This window comes from Triticum aestivum, chromosome 2A (assembly GCF_018294505.1).
Source record: "Triticum aestivum cultivar Chinese Spring chromosome 2A, IWGSC CS RefSeq v2.1, whole genome shotgun sequence".
Lineage (NCBI taxonomy): Eukaryota > Viridiplantae > Streptophyta > Magnoliopsida > Poales > Poaceae > Triticum > Triticum aestivum.
Window position 1 is genome coordinate 36,641,644 of NC_057797.1, and position 26,069 is coordinate 36,667,712.

General features: G+C 40.6%; 1 protein-coding gene across 1 annotated transcript; it reads right to left on the minus strand.

Moving 5' to 3' along the window:
* Nucleotides 1–174: 174 nt before the first annotated feature.
* Nucleotides 175–12,634, minus strand: LOC123187266 (vacuolar protein sorting-associated protein 54, chloroplastic). The gene is made up of 19 exons (XM_044599079.1): nucleotides 11,743–12,634; nucleotides 10,807–10,869; nucleotides 10,549–10,628; nucleotides 8,745–8,862; nucleotides 7,434–7,508; nucleotides 6,790–6,946; nucleotides 6,610–6,698; nucleotides 6,268–6,518; nucleotides 5,930–6,101; nucleotides 5,751–5,834; nucleotides 4,889–5,238; nucleotides 4,443–4,596; nucleotides 3,800–3,881; nucleotides 3,005–3,084; nucleotides 2,725–2,886; nucleotides 2,051–2,118; nucleotides 1,269–1,349; nucleotides 881–1,128; nucleotides 175–606 (listed from the first exon to the last, which is right to left on the minus strand). The coding sequence occupies exons 1-18, from the start codon at nucleotides 12,520–12,522 to the stop codon at nucleotides 990–992; spliced, it is 2,985 nt and encodes a 994-aa protein (XP_044455014.1). The 5' UTR covers nucleotides 12,523–12,634; the 3' UTR covers nucleotides 175–606; nucleotides 881–989.
* Nucleotides 12,635–26,069: the final 13,435 nt, after the last annotated feature.

Genomic DNA, 26,069 nt, shown 5'->3' on the forward strand with positions numbered 1-26,069 from the left:
CAAATTTCCACCCAGATAAAAAGATCGCCATGTTTAATAATCTTTCAGGCTTTCAGAAAAAAAAATTAACTCAAGAGTTCTACAACATGTACAACCAATGATAAATAAAAAATGGGCACGACTAAGCCCCCAAATTCCTGTAAAATAACCATGTATAGTATGAATATCTGCATGTACTAAACATTTCACAATTACTTATTATTGCACTGACAAGAATAGTTATACAAACCTTACAGGAACAAGATACACTCGGCTGCATCAACGACACAATATCCAATTAATAACACACTGCACCAAACAGCAGGGCAATATGCAAAGAATGGGCCGTGCTGCCGAAAATGTCGTTGTTAGGTTCCCTCTATGGCTCTTCTATACCCAACATCTAACCAATATCAGCTTTTCCCACAAAAAGGGTTGAAATACTATCATAACAAGCAAAAGATGAAACGCGGCCTAACATGGCGGAAGTACGGTGCAAAAATTTCGGCTCAGGTCAGATGTGGAAAACCATTGGCATGTGATCCCACAAAGCGCTATTGGATGTATTGACATGGTAATTCATTGCCATCAAGAGCGCTCTGTTTCCGATACCCTCCGCAGCAATACCTGCATTGTTGCAGCATTGCAAATTAGTTGTCAGGACATTTAGTTGTCAAATACACGTGTTAGATACATCCATATGTAGACAAATCTAAGACAAGAATTTTGGGACGGAGGTAATATAAGATAAAGGATCAGACTTGCGTACAACTCAAATATCTCTTAGGGAAGACCAATCTACGTAAGTTGCTCCGGAAGGCCGTGAGAGACAAACCAGGATTGACTTTTCATTGGACGTGAGAAAGCAAACAAGTCACAAAGGTATGAATCCAAATTATACCTGCATAGGATTTTATGCCAACAGTGGTGTCTTTCATAACTTCACATTTACCATATGTACCACCACTGAACATTTGCAGACAGGAGTCAGTTCCTAATGTACATGTCAATCACTCGTCAACTTTTGTCCCGAACTTCTCAGCCAAGAACTCATCAAGAAGACCATAATTTCGAACAGGTTCTGAGCTGAAGTTCTGAGCAGGCAACTTTCGAATACATACAAGAATATGTTGAACATCTCGACATAATCTGGGTTCAATCAATCATTAAAACAGCAGTGTTAAAAAAGTATATGTATAGAATACATACAACACATACGGAAAATTAATCGATTCTTCTTTTTTTTTGCATGTGGGGAAAAATGGCAGTACGATTTATTGGTACTGTACCTATTCTTTGCCTGAGGACTACTGACTTCCAACTTTGAAAATGCTTCTGTAATATGGGAATGGAATATCTGGACTACTTGCCTGCATTGCATAGAAGGGTCAAACGAAATTAAAAGTCAATAAGATCTTGCAAGGAAACAAATAATAACGAATTGTCATGCTATGGATAATATTTCCAGCAAAATCAATATTGAACATAAAAAACAAAATTACAAATAATGGTGCTACTTGCATTACATGAAGCCCATTAGAGTATTGTTCACGTGGTTACTTCAGCTTGAGCAGCGTCACTACCACCAGATGCTGTTTTTAACTCGGTTTGCCAAAGTTGCATTACCCAGGGGGTAAATCATTAAAATTATTTAGTTAGAGACAAATAGTTTGACTTATGTTTAGATGGCTTTAATTGGTTTATCTCTAGGCCTAATATGTTAGGAACTCCTTACAAATAAGGAGGCGCTATCATCATGCTCAGTTAAGCAACTTCCCCTATGATCTCTAGCCTTCAGCTATGCTGAATGGCCATCGTATGGTTGCTACCCCAATGAACCGAGCTTCATCTTAGAGAACAGTAACACCTTACAGATTGTTTTCAAAACTTCAGTGCTCCAATTGTTTTAAAGTGATGTAGGTTTGGTGTTCCACTGAGGGTTTTCTACATATCATGAATAAGTTAACCAGCTACATACACTGAATAAGAGCCGAAGCTGATAACCTCACCATTCTAGAAAAAAAAAAGATATGGTCCAAAGATTCTAAAGATACACAGGATACTTCTTTACCTGAATATCGCTTGCAGATCTACCTCAAGCAGTATTTGAGAAAGGATGCGATGCAAGTAAGTGACTTCCTGCAAAATGTTTATGTACAAAAACTTCAGCAACAATTAACTAAACTGAAAGGAAAGCCTGAGTCAGAATTCAAATAACATAAATAAGTGAAAACACCTGAACAAGATTCCAGGAGAATAAAGGACAGTAAATGGGGGTCAATAAATGAGTTAAGATGTTGTTTCCAAGTAGCAATAGATGAATTTGCAGTTCCATTGAACAATAACAATGAGTGTAGGTACAAATCATAATAAAATGATACACCCTCTGTTCCTAAATGTAAGACGTTTTTGCAGTTCAAATGTCTTAACATTTAGGAACAGAGATAGTAACAGAGTGATTCCCATTGATACTCCCTCCATTTCTTTTTACTTCGCATACATGATTTCTCTTAAGTTAAACTTCATAAAGTTTGAGCATGTTTATAGGAAAATATATCAACATTCACAATACCAAATCAATATTGTTAGATACATCATGGAATTCATGTTCGTATTATATAACTCTAATATTGTAGATGTTGATATTTTTAAATATAAATTTGGTCAAACAAAGTTTGACTTCAGACAAATCTTATATGCGGAGTAAAAAGAAACGGAAGGAGTAATGTGCTAAACCATAACTACCTTTGTAACAGCTTTGGCGAATAGACTTGGCTGCGAATCATTATCATCTGGTCCATTCCAACTTTCCACGATTTGCGGTAATTTTCTAAGATTTGCTAGCAATCTCTCTCTCATTATCTGGACTAGCTTGGTGTGAATTTCATCTCGATGAACCTTATAGTCCTGTCATTTCCGAGAAACTTGTAAGAAATGAAATTCATGCAAGCACATAAAACAGGTTGGTGCCAGTCAAGAGTTACCCTAACCCATGAATGTCAAATAAATAAAATAGAAATCATACCTGAGTAACTCTATCCAGTTCAGACATCAACAGATGTTTGCGTACTTCCGGTATTTTCAGGAAAAGTACTCGACGAATATCTGCAATTTCAAAAAAAAAGGTTTGGCCAAGCAGTGATCAAAATCACAGATACTTCAAGGATTCCCAAATAGTTCATCCTGAAAAAATTGATTCAACATGGCCATTTGCATTTTCTTTTCCCTAAGTAAATATTGGGTGCAGCAAGAACAGGATGGCTCTTGGGATATATGTTGCATATTTGGTGAATTTATTAATTAATTGCAATGTTAGTTCTGGTTGGCTGTAAGGCAGTTTACTTGTAGTGAAATAAATCTATTGCCTATCTGGCTATCACCATAACATGAAAGTTACTAGAGTACATGAATCAGGCTCTAGATAAACAAAGGGGAACAGCACACCTGGTACTGGTCCCTAAGCTGGAAACTAGCTATTGCTTCTACTTAGTTTGTGTTGTTCCCTACCCTTCTACATCATATAGCTACTCAAATACCAACAGTTCTAGGGAGAGACAAAAGCGCTTCAGTTTATATTTCTGTAGATATCTTTTAAGGATCCTGGTTTCCAGTTTTCCAAACCTTCATCCCACCAACAAATCAAGACACAAAAATAATCAACTAAAAACATATAATAAGATAAGATAATGCAACCCACAATCACTTGAAGTGACAGGATAGTCAGCCTTCAGAACTTTATGTTTTGGCAAAATTAACAGAAAGTATGGATACAATAAATAACAGTGCAGCAAAAAGACAGAAGGTAGGGAAAAATGCTTACCTGGAATCAAAGAATGTATGAAACTGATAATTTGACTTGCTAAAGCTAAATGCTTAGAAGTAATTGATTTCAGACCAGATACCTGAAAAGGAACCAAAGGAAAATAAACCAAGCAGTCCAGACTTCTTGATATATAAAAAAAGAAGTGTGGCAGCACATGCCTACATTAAATAGCTATTTAGCTTGATTAAGATTTGAGGAAACTACTGGTGCATTGAAGTACTATTGTTCAAAAAAAACAGAGAAGATTTTCGTCTTTTCTTAAAAATTGTTGTGTTTCCATATAGCTAAAACACTATTGTGCAAATAGTGTCCTATACGATGATGAACAATGATAAATTGATAGCAAGTTCATTTAGCAGACATCTACTTTTTTAATAGAAAGAGTGTACAGGAGACCCATACAGATACAGCATACATGTGAGCACCAGAATTATAACCCTGGTGGGTGGAGTCATGCCCCCACAGCTCCACCACCACACCAAGAGGTGGTTCTCAGCAGAGACATATATTTATTCAAAGATTTATTAAAACAATCCGCATTAAATGGTAAATTATGAGAAAATGCTAATAGCAAATTACGAGCTGTGTTTACATATTTAAACAATGAGGAATTATTGTTACCAATGGTAAACAATGATACCTGCATGGCACCTGCGCCAAGAACCAGTTGGCAAGTCCTGGTATTGAAATGCTTTAATATCTCAACAACACGTTGGACCACCTCAAAAGATAACGATGGCAAACATTTACTGATGTCAACATATTCTGATAGCATTTTCAACAATATCAAACCGCTGCCAAACAAAAATTGAAGCGTTATTGAGAAAAGGCAAGGATACATCTCACAGAAACACAGATGATTAAATGAGTACATAAGATGACGAAAGAAACAGAAAAAAGACAGCATATATCACTATAGAAGAATAGCAGATGAATACAGGAACTGCTACTGGATGAATTCTTTGCCACACTTCTGGGTTAGTAAAGTGTGGCAACTGATCTAATTTGTCCTCAACATGGCAAGTTTTAGAAAGAAGAAACAGTAACTTGTTTTGAAGAATTAAATGAAAATTTTAGATGACTAACCAGTTCACCATATGATAGCCAACACCTCCAAGCACAATGGTTTGCGAGACTGGCCTAACATGGCCAGCAACACTATTTTCAGTCTGAGAAGTGGATTCAACCTTGTTTTCATTGCTTGTCGTAGATGTTCCATTGCTATTTTCAACATTATTTTCAGTTGAATGTGCTGATTCTTGACTTGTTGAAACCCCATCCTCACTGAGCTTTGAGTTGTTATCATTGCTAGGCATCTCCATGCCATTAACAGGAAAGTCAGTTGATGACAGTGACAGAACAATCGCTTGGAACTCTTCAGGAACATCAACAGCGATCCACATCTCTTGGTCAAGAACTGCCTTAATTTTTGCCATCTTCAAAGGAATATTAAACGTTCAGAGCACAAAAAACTATAAATCATGCATCAACTATAAAATAAGATTGGTATCAATCCAAAATCTATATCAATTTTTTTAATAAATCGTAGTGTTATAATTTTTTAAGATAATTCAAATAATTTTGACGAGCAGCTTAGGCCTTTGTGTCCTCAGTTCCACTATCATTTCAACCTGAAGTTATTTGATGATGGTGAATGCCAATACTATTGGTAATATTGTTTGCAAAACAGAACTAGAAAGGAACCGCATTGTATACAAGCTATTGTACATCCATAGGCTATAACTGAGCGAGAAGGCTGAAGGCTTTATACTTCAGAAATAGCACCATTACCAATTCATGTTTCAGGCACAATGGTGTTGTAATTATCCTATAAGCTGTTGCTCGTACTAACAAAATTTAAAACAAGCTTCTGACTTTGTTCCATTATCTGATTGTAAAACTGTAAATCTAGCTTTCGTAAACTTCAGCAAAGTAATACATAACTCACCCGAACACTATGCTGATACTCAACAAATTGCTTTGACTGTTGCTGTAGAATTCCGCGAATGTTGTAACCTAACCTGCCTCCAACCTATGAGGACAAGAGGTGAAAATAATATCATAACTTGCTTTTACGCAATTAACATGGATATATGTGCATATAATTTAAACAGAGAAAATAATAACCTTTTCTGTAGCAGCTATAAATTCTTCTGTTATATTATAGATGATCAGGAACTCCTGAAGCCTTAACTTGGGATGTAGAGCAGCACGAACACCTAGCAGCTTAGCCCATCGTCCATGTGCAGCATCACATGCAGCAAACACTGCTTCTGTGCTTTCTCTCAACACGTCAGCTCTGCAGAAAATGCAAGTGCTCAAGCAAATCTGTGTTTGCGTCATCACATATAAAGGTTTGCAAGCAATGAAATACTATATTTGCCAAAACTGACCACAGTATCACCATGATACCAGCAATTAAATTGGTTTTTACAGAACAAAGAGCAAATTATAACTTAACTTACCGAATATTCTTTATTGAATTTATACTGGACATATCATTTGTCTTTCCTTGAAACAACGGAAGCTTAGTAGGAGTGCGTGTAACAGTATTAGAGACCCGTGAAGTAACATCATAGTCTTTCTCTTGGGAAAGATCAACTGAGCCACCGTGTTGTACGACAGGATTTGTGTCATCAGGACTTATGTTCCCATCAAGGTTCCGCATGATCCACTGAACTATTTTTTTAACTTCAGCTGCTTGCTGGAGATGTACCTGGAAAGGAGGTACACATAAAGATTTAATTTGGTAGACCATCTTCATTTAAAGGAAAACAAAATGATACTGTATTGAGAAACTAATTTACCTGAACTATACTAAAAATAGCCGATAAAAGCTGAACAAAACCTTCAGATGATAGACTACGCAGTTTATTTGCTAAAGACTGGCCTCCAGCTGCACAATTGCAGTTCAAAACAAGTAGGAAGTTAGCGTGCATAGTAGCAAGCTATGAAGACAGATATTGAATTAAGAAAAAAAGTAAGACCATCAGAATCGGCAGCTCTGTCTCCAGTTACTGAATCAGAATCTATTGGTTTGGAAATCAATACTGGAAGCATCTCTGCAACTGTGGATTTGATTGAAGCTTTCATAACAGTAATAAGGGTATCCCGGTACATTCTGAGCACTGCAGGAACTTTGTCCTGCGAGATATAAATGTGAACCTTATTATTCTGTATCCCAGACTAATGACTCGCTGAATATACCAAATATCCAGAAATAAATAAGCATGATCCTTCCACCACTTAGCTTTTTAAGCTCATAGGTGATTGACCTTTCAAAAAAAATACTGAACTTGGTTTTCTGTATGCATGGAATTTTAGAGGGCATTTTATTTACAAGTGCCCTGTTAGTGAGGGTAGTCTCTTATAAGGCCCCATAAACCCAGCTTATATGAGTGAGAAACTTATTGAATAATCACAAATATTATTGTGCTCATTGTGTGGCTAAATAGCGCATACAAATGTGAATAAGTGCTTCTCTGGAACTAAATCTATATGTCGTCTTACACAGTTACACTAAAGCCCTGTAATATTGAATAGAAAAGCAGCCACAGGACACCCTATTTTTCTGCACATCCACCCTCCATTTGAATATATCAACTTAATGGAAATATCTGACAGAACTAACCGTTCTCAGCAGGCAAATAATGAGGGGGAGAAGACGATCTCTGAGGATGAAGCCATCCTCCTCATCAACGTTTACCTGCATTGAGATGATGAATGTCGGTCAATAGAAGGAACAGAGCTGAAAACATTTTACTAGAACAACAACAGTGTAGCTTAAAAATGAAACCATAATCTAAACCAAAGGAGTCACATCAAACAATTGTTGAAAAAAACAAATTAGTATTTCACCTTTCGGCAAATTGGAGAAGAGCAAGAACTGATTGGACCACGGTCGTGGTATATATGGTAACAGTGTGGTAACATAGTTTATGATCTGAAAACTGTAATTATTTCAGGATCACGTTTTGTGACGTGAGGATCCTTTTTTTTTTTGAACCGGGAAACCCCTTTCATTGCAAATGAACGGAAATACAACAGTTCCAGAAACATTGTCAGGGAGAGCGGAAAGAGGTACAGCGAGTTCAAGCACTGCCAGGAAACACACTGCATCCGTCCGCTGTCGAAACGGATGCCATGGGGCGAAAAACTGGCAGCACCAGCTAGCAACAACTAGTCCTATTACAAACCAAACAGCAGTAGTCCAAAAGGATCATCACGCATAGTCTAAAAGCCAGCTCTAATGCAGCAAGAAAACCAAAAGTAGAATGAGGCAGACTCCAGCGGCAATCATCTACTGCCCTTCGATCGGTCGCCTGGCCAAATCGTTTTGTGACGTGAGGATCCTATGTTGACACTCGACATGCATCAAACAGAAATTTTGGTAAAATTATTTTAGTCATCAAGAAACTATATTGCTGTTTTGAACTTGGCCTCTTAGGAGGATTGTAACCAAACTCTTTCTTTTCCGTCCTCTGCGTTTTCTTGAAAAAAAGAAACTACATTGCTTGGGTACGCTATATGGATCATGGATGCGACTCCACAATACAAAAGTTTCCCAAAACAACGATACAATGACAGAAATAATAATGTAATAATGTGATGAGGCTACAAAGAAATCAAAAATAGCAATGTCCTTGCCTTCTTGGCATTGATTCATTTACAGAGCCAATGGTTGCAAGTGGAAACAGGCGCTGCAGGTACCACTAACTCAGCGTGAATGATAGGTATTCACTCCCTACCAGTTCTTAGCCTCTCTAGATCTCTCAGTCACACTTCATTAGTCATGCTCATTCAGTTTCAGTTAACTAATTAATATTATTTAAAGTTGGCATGGAAGGTACACAAAAAACTCAGCATGAACACATTGCGTTAAAATCAGGTAAAGACAGGCCAATTATGAGATGGAGAATTGCAAAACAGAAAGCGCACATACTTCATGCTCGGTCCCATTGAGGGGAGTAGAAGTCTTCCTTTTCACAGTTGATAAAACCATCGCATCAACAGTTTTTCCATCAGGAACAGCAGCCCGTACAAACTCTGCTGAAAGAATGCTACAAGAATGAATAATAAGTTAAACAGCAAGTTGCTGATGGGACAGAAAAGGCTGCAAACAACATTACTATTCTAGGGGGCAAATATAAAGAAAATAAAATTACACGATTTTAAGGTAGCTTCCGATTAATGACAAAATTGACCTTTATATTCTAGATGGCGATAACGTACAATTAGCAATGAGACAATATAGAAGCTAAATTTAAAGGATATAGGTGGATCTAGGGTACATTTTTCACTAAAATGCCACTTAATGGATGTACTGATTTAGGCCTTAATATCGCCCAAAACAACTGAAACATTATGCTGACTAAAGCCTAGTTGACATTTGAGTATCATTGGAACAGAATCATTGCATTTGACATTGGCTTGCACAAAAATTAAGAATCAACAAATGTATTTCACTTAGGGCGTGTTCTGAAGTCCTCCGCGTTGTTCAACTCCACAGCTTCTCAGCTGCGCTCTGGGCTCCAACTCTAGCGAGAAGACAGCACCGTTCTGTACGTGCACCAGCTCCTCTCCACGCTAGGCGGGCTGGCAGCCTGCTTGGATTGTCTAAAGCCCATCTAACTGAAAAGGAAAAGAGGCCTTAGGCCTTCTCGGCGAGAGGAGAAGAGAGACTGGGCTTGGCCCAGTTTGGAGGAACGCTCTGAGTGTCATGATGTCTTCACGTTGCCAAATCCAACGATCGAGAGGACTGCGCGTGACAAAAGAATCGAGAGCACGAACCGGTACGGGAAATCACTTGGCGGTGGCATCACACGTAATTAGGCGAACTACGCGTTTCTGAGGATTCCGTGAAGCTGCGAAAACCCAGCTTCTTTGACTCGTTCAAATTGCACTACGGCTCGGTACAGCTTCTCGAAGCTGACCTCAGGAAGCTTAGACCGTTCAGCCTAATTTCTCGCACAGAGTTCGTGGAGCGCGGAGCGTGGAGGACTTCCGAACACGCCCTTAAAGTATCTTATTGGGATCCATATGTATGAGTATATTGAGAAGCCAACAAAATGTTTTGGCTCATGTAGTAAACATGTGACAAAGAAAACGATGGCCCAGAACTATTCAATTGCCAATCATATGGATGGCTACGAAGGCAGTATTAGGCACAAGGCACACTTGAGGTGCTACATCGGTAAATCAACGGGAAGTCAGGTGTCAATGATGAAAACTGGGGCATTACATTGGCTTTATTTTGACTTTAGGGCCTTCACATTAGGATTCAATGCCCTCTCTTAATCTTGTTAACATGCAGTTTGACCAGGCATGCACCTTGCATCACAAAGGCGCTGAGCCCTGTGTAGCCTCGGGTACTTTTGCCTTGCTGCGCCTAGACAGACCACCTAGGGGTGACTTTGGCGCATTTGTAGCATTGATGTGTATTCTGATAGATCATACTGCTACGACAAGATACCAACAAATGACTGCAGTATCACTTTTGTTTCAGATACTCAGATGAAATTGCAATTGAAGTTAAAATACTACATGGTTCCTGATCTCATAAATCAGCCTACCTACACTGATAGAGATTATGTCTCAAGCTTTCCATCAGAATTCATAATGTAGTTCTAAGCATGTAAAGGTATTTATTTTTCACATCAGAGCTGTCATTCCTGTGATAAGTATTGCCCCTATAAATAAGAGCACATCATATTGATAGGACATATGTTTAGTTTGTACGAAAATACCTGTTCACTGAATCTAATGATGTTCCCAACTGATCACGAATATGCCGAAAGCAATAAAGCCCCGCAAGTTCATCAGTGTCCTGATTGAAAGAATTTATGTATCATAAACATAAGTTACACATACTGAACATGTCTGCTGACTGCAGTCATTTATTGGAAATTTGCTAGGTGGTGTGTGATGGCAAAGAGTAACGGCATAGGAATGTTACGATAACACTGGCATCAGGTCATGTAGAAGGTAATGATTAGGTAACTTACTATGAGATTTTGCAAGTCATCAATGACATCAAGCGCACCAGCACAATCTGCCGCTAGCACAAGCTGCACATGTAGAACAAGCTTATAAACCCAGCGCACAGCGGAGATTTGAAGGCAGGAGGGACCTTAAGCAATATGTTACTACGATTCAAAGTACAGAAGCAAAACAAAAATCCAGTTGTTGCTTAAGTATGAACAGTTCAGGTCAGGCTGTCAAATCAGACACAATAGATCATTGGACAACATAAATAGCACAGCATTGATCTGGCAGAGAATAATGATAATTATGGACTAGCAACAAAATATGAAAAATGTGGTTGTGTTTGCAGTTGGACAAGGAATGTCATACGCAGCCACTATTTAGAAATTAGAACAGTAGTATGTGCTTATGGGGCATTTACACGAACTCATATCCTCTCAAAGAAAGACCGGTCATAATTTCTCTGCAATCAAATAAAGACCATTGCCCCCAATAAGGCAAGAAGATGGATCCAAAGACATCGTTAGGTTGCATTTCCCAATCATCCATTTTCTGGTGTAACGACTCAAGAATGGACAGCATGTCTCCATGTCGACCTACAGTTGGCACTTAACACTTGTGACTTCCAAGGTACCACCGTACCAGTAGCATATGGAAAATATGCAAGGTCATTCCATGAAAAACATTCATGCATATAGCGTAGCAATTCATGGTGTTCCATGCGCAGCGATGGTTGTCAGCTAATCAATCAGTTCACTAACCCCCAGAGCAATGTTCGTTTTGTGGCTTTGCATACTTCGCACCTAACCTGACTATCAACCGACTCACGAAACAATGAGAGAAATGGTAATACACCACATCAATAAACAATGTGCAGTACATGTCCGGACCATTTCTGGGAGCAACATTGCTGATCCACAAGCAAACAAAACGCAATGCTCGGTAAGACCACTCACCAGCTTGAGGGCTGCGAGCGCCTGACTGACATAGAGGATGATGGTGAGCTTCTCCTGCAAGGCGACGAGGTTCCCTCGGGTGGCATTGAGCTCCTGCACCTGCTGGGCGTCCCCGACGAGGTCGCCCGTGAGCACCCGGACCACCTCCCTGAGCTCCCGGATCCTCCCGACGGCGGCGACGATCTCCCCATCGAGGCCGCGGAGCCGTCCCTGGGCCTCGTAGAAGGACTCGGAGCGGCGCGCGATCTCCTGGACGAGGTGCGCCTCGACGACGTCCAGGTGCTGGCCGAGGCGCTCCTGCAGGGCGGGCTCGGCGAGCGGGCAGGCGGCCTCGAAGGTGGCCCCCTCCTCGAGCGCGAAGTCCTCCTTGAAGAAGAGCGCGGGGACCTCGCGGAGGCAGGCGGCGAGACCGGAGGACGGGGAGGCGGCGGCCGGGGCGCCGTCGTCGGAGGCGGCGAGGGCGAGCTCGGCGGTGGCGTGGAGGCGGACGTCGGCGAAGCGCGCGAAGGGATCGGCGACGCGGGCGAGGTAGGGCGCGAAGTCGGCGCGGGAGACCTCGCACGGGGGGTGGGAGGGCGGGGGCGGGGCCTCCGGGAGCGCGGCCGGCGGGGGCCACGGGAGCCAGTAGGAGCCCGCGGAGGCCGAGGGGAGCGGGTTGTTGAGGAGCGAGGTGATGGACTGCGGGGCGCCGCCCGGGGGGCCCGCGGCGGCGGTGGGGGAGTCGGTGGAGTAGGCCGAGGAGGAGGCGGAGGCGGTGCGGAGGGGCGGGCGCGAGGCCATCGCTGCGCGGGGGGCTAGGGGAGGGGAGGCGGCGGCATGGGAGATCGGGATCTGGGAGGGCCGGGGAGCGGAGCCAACCGCAGGGGTGGGGGAGAGCTTGGCTGGTCAGATCTGTCGCTGGTCAGGTGGGAGGGAGGGATGGAGGAAGGGGAGAAGAGAGGGAGGGAGTGTGGTGGTTTGCTTCCCTGATTTCTCCCGGTTTTTTCCTTCTCTCTCGCCTTTGGTTTCTCTCAATAATAATCTTCTTTTTCAGCCTTTTGGTTTGTGCTATCTCTATCTCTATCTCTACTTACTTAAAAAGAACTTAAGGGTTCTCATTTCATCTTTCTTTCAACCATCCATTCATCCAACCTTTCATGTATATGATAATTAATTACCTTAATTTACTTATCTTCTGAACCAATTTCAGTTTAGTTTACTTACCAAACTTTTAATCAAAATATAAGGTAATCACGGTCAGAATTTGATGAACATTTATTTACACAAACACATTATTATTAACAAGTAAATCACAAGCTACCGTACTTACATATTTATATTCCGTTGCAACGCACGGGCATTGTTCTAGTATCATCACAATCCTCTTTGCCTAGTTTTGAATGAAAACTATATCTTTCTCTGTATGTGTGTTTGTGCAGAAAAGGGAGTTTTATTTGATGCTTATAGAGTTGCAATCGAGAGGCAAAAATTTCTCGATGTAACCACACAGTTATGCTTCGCAGGGCCGCCCCTGGTGTATGGCCGACGAGGCGACGACCTAGGGCCCAGGCCTAGGGGGGCCATGATCTTCCGCATGAAATTTTTAAGAGAGTACATAAAGATGAATCATATAGATAATGGTCACACTATGATTAATTCCCCTCCATGTGGAACAATTATTAGTGGCTTAAGGATGATGGAAATAATACTGATGACAAACAAAGCTATTTGGATGAACATTCTTTTTGTGATGCCTATGATCAATATTGGAACAAACCTTATGGTGACCATATATATGAATTACTTGAAGATTATTATGCTACTATTATGGATGATAAAATATGAATGATAATCTTGCTCTCACATATGGTAATTCTATGTTTTCTAGCTCTCGAAACTATACTTTAGAGGGGAAATTTGCTTACATTAAGGATTATGTTTCTGATATGCATTTAGCTAGTGCTCATAAGAACTCTAATGAAACTTATACTGTTAAGTTTGTTGCTGCTACTTGCCATAACTACGAGAGAGGAAGGAATAAGAGCCCTCTCAATGTCTCAAAAATACTAAAATTGAAAAAGGAAAAAAACTACTTTTACCATGCATTGGTCTTTCATCTATGTTAACGCTTTCTTTTTGTGTGCAATGCCAATGCACATGAAGAGGGTTAGACTGTATTGTTATATCATTATGTTACTTTGTGCTCACTTCCTATATCCAGTAAATAATAAATAAAATGAAAGTTGTGAATTAAGAACTTATCGAAAAGAGAAGTGATTGAGAAAAGGTGAGCATTGTAGAAGTGGGGTCGATCTTGAACTTTTTGGTCATGCCCATGGAAACAATGTGGATCTTTTGTCATGGAAGCTTTTCAATAAAAAATAGTTATCTGATTGTATCACCATTGTATTATAAAAATAATGTGCCAAAAATATATTTAGCATATATCTCCCAATGTCCGAAAAAACATGTTTTTGGCCACTTTCCTAAATTGTCAAAGATCCACCACTTTCGCTGACCCTTGTTTCAGGGGCAGAATGGATCACTCCCTCCCTCGTCGTTTTCACCGGAGGAACTCTCTGCCAGCACCAAGACAACAGGAGCATCATCTTCATCCACAACGCCATTTCCATATCCATCCTCGACGCCCTCCATGGTCAAAGCTAGGTCCTGATGTTTATTTTTTTATTGATGATTAGCGTCGTGTGATTTATTGGTGGGGTATTATATAATTTAAGACGTAGACAGTAACATTATGCTAATGCTCATGCCTATGTCATGTGATCTATGAGTAGCTGATAACTCACAAGTATAGGGGATCGCAACAGCTTCCGAGAGTAGAGTATTCAACCCAAATTTATTGATTCGACACAAGGGGAGCCAAAATATATTCTCAAGTATTAGCAGTTGAGTTGTCAATTCAACCACACCTGGAAACTTAGTATCTGCAGCAAAAGTGTTTAGTAGCAAAGTAATATGATAGTGGTGGTAGCGGCAACAAAAAGTAAAGACAGCAAAAGTAATGTTTTTGGTGTTTTGTAGTGATTGTAACAGTAGCAGCGGAAAAGTAAATAAGCGAGAACCAGTATATGGAAAACTCGTAGGCACCGGATCAGTGATGGATAATTATGCCGGATGCGGTTCATCATGTAACAGTCATAACATAAGGTGACACAGAACTAGCTCCAATTCGTCAATGTAATGTAGGCATGTATTCCGTATATAGTCATACGTGCTTATGGAAAAGAACTTGCATGACATTTTTTGTTCTACCCTCCCGTGGCAGCGGGGTCTTATTGGAAACTAAGGGATATTAAGGCCTCCTTTTAATAGAGAACCGGAACAAAGCATTAGCACATAGTGAATACATGAACTCCTCAAACTATGGTCATCACCGGGGTGGTCCCGACTGCTAGAGCTCAGTTTTGAAATAGAGATAAATTGTATTTTGAGCGGTATACTTTCATTGTCAATGTAACAACTGAGAGATGGCGATATCTTCCATGCTAAACACATTATAGGCGGTTCCCAAACAGAATGGTAAAGTTTATACTCCCCCTCCATCAACAAGCATCAATCCATGGTTTGCTCGAAACAACGAGTGCCTCCAACATACATCAGGTCTCAGGGGGAGTTTTGTTTGCAATTAATTTTGATTTAGTTTGCATAAAGCATGGGACTGGGCATCCCAATGACCAGCCATTTTCTCGTGAGTGAGGAGCGGAGTCCACTCCTCTTGAGAATAACCCGCCTAACACGGAAGATAAGGACAGCCTTGGTTGATACATGAGCTATTCGAGCATACAAAACATAATGTTTATTTGAAGGTTTAGAGTTTGGCACATATAAATTTACTTGGAACGACAGGTAGATACCGCATATAGGAAGGTATGGTGGACTCATCTGGAATAACTTTGGGGTTTAAGGGATTGGATGCACAAGCAGTATTCCCGCTTAGTACAAGTGAAGGCTAGCAAAAGACTAGGAAGCGGCCAACTAGAGAGCGACAACAACCATGTACATGCATTAAAATTAATAAACATTGGTTGCAAGCATGAGTAGGATATAATCCACCATGAACATAAATATAGTGAAGGCTATGTTGATTTTGTTTCAACTACATGCGTGAACATGCGCCAAGCAAGTCACTTAAATCATTTAAAGGAGGACACCACCCCATCATACCACATCATAATCATCGCAATAACATGTTGGTCACACAAGGTAAATCATTATAACTCATAGCTAATCAAGCATGACACAAGCAACTACGATCTCTAATTGTCATTGCAAACATGTTTATTCATAATAAGCTGAATCAAAAACGAGGGACTCATCATATTTACAAAAACAAAAGAGGTCAAGTTCATACCAGCTTTTCTCATCTTAGTCGGTCCATCATAATTGCTTTTCACTTGCATGACCGAACGGTGTGAATAATAATAAGAGTGCACGTGCATTGGACTAAGCTGGAATCTGCGAGCATTCAATAAACAAGAGAAGACAAGGCAATATGGGCTCTTGGTTAAATCAACAATAATGCATATAAGAGCCACTTCAACAATTTAATTATGGTCTTCTCCTACTGACCCCCAAAGAAAAGAAAAGAAATAAAACTATTTACACGGGAAAGCTTCCAACAAGCAAAAGAAGAACGGGGAATATTTTTGAATTTTCTTTTTAATTATTACTACTACAGCAGAAAAATAAACTACTACTATTTTTTTGGTTTTTTCTTAAGGTTTAACAAACACACAAGAAGAAAGCAGGAAAAAGAAAATAAACTAGCATGGATATTATAGTGAAAGAGTATGAGCACCGACATCTAGCAACGAGTGCGTGTGAACATAAATGTAATGTCGGCAAGAAATACGTACTCCACAAGCTTAGGCTTTTGGCCTAAGTTGGTCTATGGCCACGGCTGACCTGACTGATATCCATAATAATAGTTGTTGGGGTCGTACTGTGATGAGGAAGAAGAAGGCTCCGATTGCCACTGGCTGGCAATCATCTCCGGATCCCACTGATAGTTAGACTGCCGTGAAGGATCAAATTGTGGTTCCGGTTCTAGCTCCTCGGCTGGTGCAAGGTTCCGGTAGGCGTGAATAGCCGTCAACGGAACAAGGTACGTGCCTACAATCAAATCAAACAAAGAAGGAGCAGGCAGGATAATAGTCTCAGGATGATATTTGTTAAAAAACAATTGATATTTAAGCTCTCCTGCCCTATTCTTAACAATAAAATCATGTGCCACCATACTTTTATGATCTAGATAAACACGGGACAACACCTTTTCTTCCTTCTCAGCATGCCTAATAGGTATGTTAAAATGTACGGCTAGGCATGTAGCATAGATGCCTCCAAAGATGGGGCCTTTGGTACGGTTCATACTTAACCGTCTAGCAATAATACCGCCCATACTAAAAGTGTTATCACTATATAAATCGTGGAGCAGAATAATTATATCAGGGATACTAAGGTTTTCACAGTTTCCGCGTCCAATTAAACAACGACTAGCAAATAATGCAAAGTAACGTAAAACAGGAAAATGTATGCTAGTGATTCGTGCATCGGAAACCTTCCTAGTTTCTCCTATAGTGATAGTATCAATAAACCCAACCACATCATCATGATGTGGTTATTCTGTCTTGCCCTCAAAAGGGACTAAACAAATCCGACAAAAATCATAAAGTGACATCTCCTTATGCTCATCATATAAATGAAACTCCACCGTAGGTGGTGAGTTTCTAGAATGAAAATGAAAGTTTTGCACAAAGGTATTTGTGAGTAAGAGATACTGATCGCATTGGTCGTGGAGGAAAGCGGTGATGCCTGCATTGTGAGCCAATTCATGAAAATCTTCATAGATACCGGCTGCTCTCAAGAAATCATCAGAAGGCCATTCACACGCCCGAATCTCCGTGGTGCGCGGCAAATTATACTTAGGCTTCGGTGCCTTTTCCTTCGAGCTTTGGCTCGATGAGCCCCTCTATAATCTCCTCATCATTTTCTGAAAAATTCTAAAATTTTTAGTAACTTCAAAATAAAAGTAAACCAAACTCAATAATATTGATAGCAACTACTCCTACAAGTGCCTAGGGCCTATATCATGCATCAAAACTACCTTTGACCATATAAATTTGACATGCAAGCTCAAGAACAGGGTCACCTAAGCAGCAAAAATTTGCAAAGAATAAAGCACTAGAACAAAAACTAATTGGACCAATGGAGGAGTCACATACCAAGGAACAACCTCCCCAAGCAGTTTTGCGAGAGGTGCTTTGAGCAAGGAGATCGAAAATCACAACAAAAGTGGCCGGAACTCGTGCTTGAGTTGGTTTTTTGGGTTTGTGTGAGACAGAGGAAGAAGATGGGTGCTGGGATAAGTGGAGGAGGGCCACCGTGGGCCCACGAGGCAGGGGGCGCGCCCTAGGGGGGGCCCACCACCCTCGTGGCCAGGTGGCAGCTCCTCCCGCGGTAATTTTTGCACAGTAAATCCTCAAATATTCCTGAAAAATCATATTAAATTGGCATGGCATTCTGAGGACTTTTATTTTCAGGATATTTTTATATTGCACGGATAAGTCAGGAAACAGATAGAAAATACTATTTTTACTTTATTTCTACTAATTAACAGAAAATATAGAGAGGGTACAGAAGGTTGTGCTTCTAGTTTCATCCATCTCATGCTCATCAAAAAGAATCCACTAACAAGGTTGATCAAGTCTTGTTAACAAACTCATTCCGATAATCATGAAACCGGAGAAATTTCGAATAACACTAAGTTACCTCAACGGAGATATGCACATCCCCAATAATTAGTATATCATATTTCTTTTTGACAGTAGGAAGAGGAAATTCAAAACCTCCAATTATAATCGATGGAATTTTTCCAATGGAGTTGATACTATGAACTTGAGGTTGTTTCCTCAGGAAGTGTACCGTATGCTCATTACCATTAACATGAAAAGTGAATTGCCTTTGTTGCAATCAATAACAGCCCCTGCAGTATTAAGAAAAGGTCTTCCAAGAATAATAGACATACTATCATCCTCGGGAATATCAAGAATAACAAAGTCCGTTAAAATAGTAACGTTTGCAACCACAACAGGCACATCCTCACAGATACCGACAGGTATAGCAGTTGATTTATCAGCCATTTGCAAAGATATTTCAGTAGGTGTCAGCTTATTCAAGTCAAGTCTACGATATAAAGAGAGAGGCATAACACTAACACCGGCTCCAAGATCACATAAAGCAGTTTTAATATAATTTCTTTTAATGGAGCAAGGTATAGTAGGTACTCCGGGATCTCCAAGTTTCTTTGGTATTCCACCCTTAAAAGTATAATTAGCAAGCATGGTGGAAATCTCAGCTTCCGGTATCTTTCTTTTATTAGTAATGATATCCTTCATATATTTAGCATAAGGATTTGTTTTGAGCACATCAGTTAATCGCATACGCAAAAAGATAGGCCTAATCATTTCAGCAAAGCGCTCAAAATCCTCATCATCCTTTTTCTTGGATGGTTTTGGAGGAAAAGGCATGGGTTTCTGAACCCAAGGTTCCCTTTCTTTACCATGTTTCCTAGCAACAAAGTCTCTTTTATCATAACGTTGATTCTTTGATTGTGGGTTATCAAGATCAACAGCAGGTTCAATTTCTACATCATTATCATTACTAGGTTGAGCATCATCATGAACATCATCATTAATATTTTCATTAGGTTCATGTTCATTACCAGATTGTGTTTCAGCATCAGACATAGAGATATCATTTGGATTATCAGGTGGTTCAGCAATAGGTTCACTAGAAGTTTGCACAGTTCTATCATTTTTCTTTTTCTTCTTTTTAGAAGAACTAGGAACATCAATATTATTTCTCTGAGAATCTTGCTCGATTCTCTTAGGGTGGCCTTCAGGATACAAAGGTTCCTGAGTCATTCTACCAGTTCTAGTAGCCACTCTAACAGCATAATCATTTTTCTTACTATTCATTTCATCAAGCACTTCTTTTTGAGCCTTAAGTACTTGTTCTACTTGAGTGGTAACCATAGAAGCATGTTTGCTAACAAGTTTAAGTTCACCTTTAATATTAGCCATATAATCACCCAAGCGTCTAATCATATAAGCATTTTCTTTTAATTGTCTACCAAAATAAGCATTGAAGTCGTCTTGCTTAAACATAAAGTTATCAAACTCATCCAAGCACTGACTAGCAATTTTAGTAGGAGGGACTTCAGCTTTATCATATCTATAGAGAGAATTTACCTTTACTACCTGTGTCGGGATATCGAGATCAGGAGGTTCTTCAATAAATAAAGAATTGAGATCATATGTTTCTTCAACAGGCGGTATATTAAGACCATGTATTTCTTCAATAGGAGGTAAATTCTTAACATCTTCAGCTTTAATACCTTTTTCTTTCATAGATTTCTTTGCCTCTTGCATATCTTCGGGACTGAGGAATAGAACACCTCTCTTCTTCGGAGTTGGTTTAAGAATAGGCTCAGTAATTGGAGCAGGAGTTGGCTCAGGAGCTGGCTCGGGAGGTGCCCAATTATTTTCATTTGTCAACATATTATTCAATAGAATTTCAGCTTCATCCGGTGTTCTTTCCCTGAAAAGAGAACCAGCACAACTATCCAGGTAATCTCTGGAAGCATCGGTTAGTCCATTATAAAAGATATCAAGTATTTCAGGTTTCTTAAGAGGATGATCAGGCAAAGCATTAAGTAACTTGAGAAGCCTCCCCCAAGCTTGTGGGAGACTCTCTTCTTTAATTTGCACGAAGTTGTATATTTCCCTCAAAGCAGCTTGTTTCTTATGAGCAGGGAAATATTTAGCAGAGAAGTAATAAATCATATCCTGGGGACTACGCACACAACCAGGATCAAGAGAATTAAACCATATCTTAGCATCACCCTTTAATGAGAACGGAAATATTTTGAGTATATAAAAGTAACGCGATCTCTCATCATTAGTGAACAGGGCAGCTATATCATTTAACTTAGTAAGATGTGCCACAACAGTTTCAGATTCATAGCCATAAAACGGATCAGATTCCACCAAAGTAATTATATCAGGATCAACAGAGAATTCATAATCCTTATCAGGAACACAAATAGGTGAAGTAGCAAAAGCAGGGTCGGGTTTCATTTTATCTCTAAGTGATTCTTTGTTCCATTTAACTAATAACCTCTTAAGCTCATATCTATCTCTGCAAGCTAAAATAGCGGCAGAAGATTCCATATCAAAAAGATAACCCTCAGGGATAACAGGCATATTTTCATCATCACTATCATCATCGTATTCAGATTCAATAATTTCTTTTTCTCTAGCCCTAGCAATTTGTTCATCAAGAAATTCACCAAGGGGCACAGTAGTATCAGGCATAGAAGCAGTTTCATCATAAGTATCATGCATAGCAGAAGTGGCATCATCAATAACATGCGACATATCAGAACGAATAGCAGAAGCAGGTGTAGGTGTCGCAAACTTACTCATAACAGAAGGTGAATCAAGTGCAGAGCTAGATGGCAGTTCCTTACCTCCCCTCGTAGTTGAGGGATAGATCTTGGTTTTTGGATCTCTCAAGTTCTTCATAGTGATAAGCAGATATAAATCCCAAGTGACTCAAAGAATAGAGCTATGCTCCCCGGCAACGGCGCCAGAAATTTGTCTTGATAACCCACAAGTATAGGGGATCACAACAGCTTTCGAGGGTAGAGTATTCAACCCAAATTTATTGATTCGACACAAGGGGAGCCAAAGAATATTCTCAAGTATTAGCAGCTGAGTTGTCAATTCAACCACACCTGGAAACTTAGTATCTGCAGCAAAGTGTTTAGTAGCAAAGTAATATGATAGTGGTGGTAGCGGCAACAAAAGTAAAGACATCAAAAGTAATGTTTTTGGTATTTTGTAGTGATTGTAACAGTAGCAGCGGGAAAGTAAATAAGCGAGAACCAGTATATGGAAAACTCGTAGGCACCGGATCAGTGATGGATAATTATGCCGGATGCGGTTCATCATGTAACAGTCATAACATAGGGTGACACAGAACTAGCTCCAATTCATCAATGTAATGTAGGCATGTATTCCGTATATAGTCATACGTGCTTATGGAAAAGAACTTGCATGACATCTTTTGTCCTACCCTCCCGTGGCAGCGGGGTCCTATTGGAAACTAAGGGATATTAAGGCCTCCTTTTAATAGAGAACCGGAACAAAGCATTAGCACATAGTGAATACATGAACTCCTCAAACTATGGTCATCACCGGGAGTGGTCCCGATTATTGTCACTTCGGGGTTGCCGGATCATAACACATAGTAGGTGACTATAGACTTGCAAGATAGGACCAAGAACTCACATATATTCATGAAAACATAATAGGTTCAGATCTGAAATCATGGCACTCGAGCCCTAGTGACAAGCATTAAGCATAGCAAATTCATAGCAACATCAATCTCAGAACATAGTGGATACTAGGGGATCAAACCCTAACAAAACTAACTCGATTACATGATAAATCTCATCCAACCCATCACCGTCCAGCAAGCCTACGATGGAATTACTCACGCACGGCGGTGAGCATCATGAAATTGGTGATGAAGGATGGTTAATGATGATGACAGCGACGAATCCCCCTCTCCAGAGCCCCAAACGGACTCCAGACCAGCCCTCTCGAGAGGTTTTAGGGCTTGGCGGCGGCTCCTTATCGTAAAACGCGATGATTTCTTCTCTTTGATTTTTTTCTCTCCGAAAGCAAATATATAGAGTTGGAGTTGGCGTCGGAGGGCATCCAGGGGGCCCACGAGGTAGGGGGGCGCGCCCCCCACCCTCGTGGACAGGGTGTGGGCCCCCTGGTCTTCATCTTTGGCGAGGATTTTTTATTATTTTTTCTAAGATGTTCCGTGGAGTTTCAGATCATTCCGAGAATATTTGTTTTCTGCACATAAAACAACACCATGGCAATTCTGCTGAAAACAGCGTCAGTCCCGGTTAGTTCCATTCAAATCATACAAGTTAGAGTCCAAAACAAGGGCAAAAGTGTTTGGAAAAGCAGATACGACGGAGACGTATCAGTAGCTTAATTAGTTATTTGGGCCATTCAAAAAAAGTTATTCAGGACATGGGAGAAACCTAGTTGACATGTTTGATGAAACTAAATTATTGTTACCGTCCATTCTCCTGTTATAATCCCTCAATGGTTATGTGTGAACATCAATTGTATGCATCGAGAAGAGCATTATGCTACGATGAATTGAAGTGTGTGTTGGGGAACACAGTATTTCAAAAATTTCCTATGATCACGCAAGATCTATCTAGGAGATGCATAGCAACGAGAGGGGAGAGTGTGTCTACGTACCCTCGTAGACCAAAAGCGGAAGCGTTAAGTAACGCAGTTGATGTAGTCGAATGTCTTCGAGATCCAACCGATCAAGTACCGAACGCACGACACCTCCGTGATCTGCACACGTTCAGCTCGGTGACGTCCCTCGAACTCTAGATCCAGCTGAGGTCGAGGGAGAGTTTCGCCAGCACAACGGCATGGTGACGGTGATGATGAAGTTACCGATGCAGGGCTTCACCTAAGCACTACGACAATATGACCGAGGTGTGTTTCTGTGAAGGGGGCACCGCACACGGCTAAAACAATTGTCAACTTGTGTGTTCTAGGGTGCCCCTGCCCCTGTATATAAAGGAGCAAGGGGGAGGCCGGCCGGCCCTATAGGGCGCGCCCAAGGGGGGCAATCCTACTCCTAGTAGGAGTTGGACCCTCCCTTTTCCTAGTCTTACTAGGAGAAGAAGGAAGGAGAGGGGAAGGAGAAGGAAGGAGGGGGCGCCGCCCCTCCCCCTAGTCCAATTCGTACTAGGCCCATGGGGGTGGGGGTGCGGCCAGCCCTTGGCTGCTCCCTCTCTCTCCCTTAAGGCCCAATAAGGCCCATAACTTTCGCGGTGGTTCCGATAACTCTTTCGGCACTCCGATAAATACCTGATACACCTTGGAACCATTCTGGTGTCCGAATATAGCCATCCAATATATCAATCTTTATGTCTCAGCCATTTAGAGACTCCTCTTCATGTCCGTGATCTCATCCGGGACTCCAAACTACCTTCAGTACATCAAAACACATAAACTCGTTAATACCGATCGTCATCGAACGTTAAGCGTGCGAACTCTATGGGTTTGAGAACTATGTAGACATGACCAGGACTCATCTCCGGTCAATAACCAATAGCGGAACCTGGATGCTCATATTGGTTCCTACATATTCTACAAAGATATTTATCGGTCAAACTACATAACAACATACGTCGTTCCCTTTGTCATCGGTATGTTACTTGCCCGAGATTCGATCGTCGGTATCATCATACCTAGTTCAATCTCGTTACCGGCAAGTCTCTTTACTCGTTCCATAATGCAACATCTCGCAACTAACTCATTAGTCACATTGCTTGCAAGGCTTATAGTGATGTGCATTACCGAGAGGGCCCAGAGATACCTCTCCGACAATTGGAGTGACAAATCCTAATCTCGATCTATGCCAACTCAACAAACACCATCAGAGACACCTGTAGAGCATCTTTATAATCACCCAGTTACGTTGTGACATTTGATAGCACACTAAGTGTTCCTCCGGCATTCGAGAGTTGCATAATCACATAGTCATAGGAACATGTATAAGTTATGGAGAAAGCAATAGCAGTAAACTAAATGATCATAGTGCTAAGCTAACGGATGGGTTATGTCAATCACATCATTCTCTAATGATGTGATCCCGTTTATCAAATGACAACTCATGTCTATGGTTAGGAAACTTAACCATCTTTGATTAACGAGCTAGTCAAGTAGAGGCATACTAGTGACACTCTGTTTGTCTATGTTTTCACACTTGTACTAAGTTTTTGGTTAATACAATTCTAGCATGAATAATAAACATTTATCATGATATAAGGAAATATAAATAACAACTTTATTATTGCCTCTAGTGCATATTTCCTCCAGGCTCCCACTTGCAGTAGAGTCAATAATCTAGATTACATTGTAATGATTCTAACACCCATGGAGTCTTGGTGTTGAACATGTTTTGCTCGTGAGAGAGGCTTAGTCAATGGGTCTGCAACATTCAGATCCGTATGTATCTTGCAAATCTCTATGTCTCCTTTCTTGACTTGATCGCGGATGGAACTGAGGCGTCTTTTGATGTGCTTGGTTCTCTTTTGAAATCTGGATTCCTTTGCCAAGGCAATTGCACCAGTATTGTCATAAAAGATTTTCATTGGACCCGATGCACTAGGCATGACAGCTAGATCGGATATGAACTCCTTCATCCAGACTCCTTCATTTGCTGCTTCTGAAGCAGCTATGTATTCTGCTTCACATGTAGATCCTACCACGACGCTTTGCTTAGAACTGCACCAACTGATAGCTCCACCATTCAATAAAAATACATATCCGGTTTGTGACTTAGAGTCATCCGGATCAGTGTCAAAGTTTGCATCGACATAACCGTTTACGACGAGCTCTTTGTCACCTCCATAAACGGGAAACATATCCTTTGTCCTTTTCAGGTATTTCAGGATGTTCTTGACCGTTGTCCAGTGATCCACTCCTGGATTACTTTGGTACCTCCCTGCTAAACTAATAGCAAGGCACACATCAGGTCTGGTACACAGCATTGCATACATGATAGAACCTATGGCTGAGGCATAGGGAATGACTTTCATTTTCTCTCTATCTTTTGCGGTGGTCGGGCATTGAGTCTGACTCAACTTCACACCTTGTAACATAGGCAAGAACACTTTCTTTGCTTGATCCATTTTGAACTTCTTCAAAAATTTATCAAGGTATGTGCTTTGTGAAAGTCCAATTAGGCGTCTTGATCTATCTCTATAGATCTTGATGCCCAATATATAAGCAGCTTCACCGAGGTCTTTCATTGAAAAATTCTTATTCAAGTATCCTTTTATGCTATTCAGAAATTCAGTATCATTTCCAATCAACAATATGTCATCCACATATAATATCAGAAATGCTACAGAGCCCCCACTCGCTTTCTTGTAAATACAGGATTCTCCAAAAGTCTGTATAAAACCATATGCTTTGATCACACTATCAAAGCGTATATATCAACTTCGAGATGCTTGCACTAGTCCATAAATGGATCGCTGGAGCTTACACACTTTGTTAGCACCTTTTGGATCGACAAAACCTTCTGGTTGCATCATATACAACTCTTCTTTAAGATATCCATTAAGGAATTTAGTTTTGACATCCATTTGCCAAATTTCATAATCATAAAATGCGGCAATTGCTAACATGATTCGGACGGACTTAAGC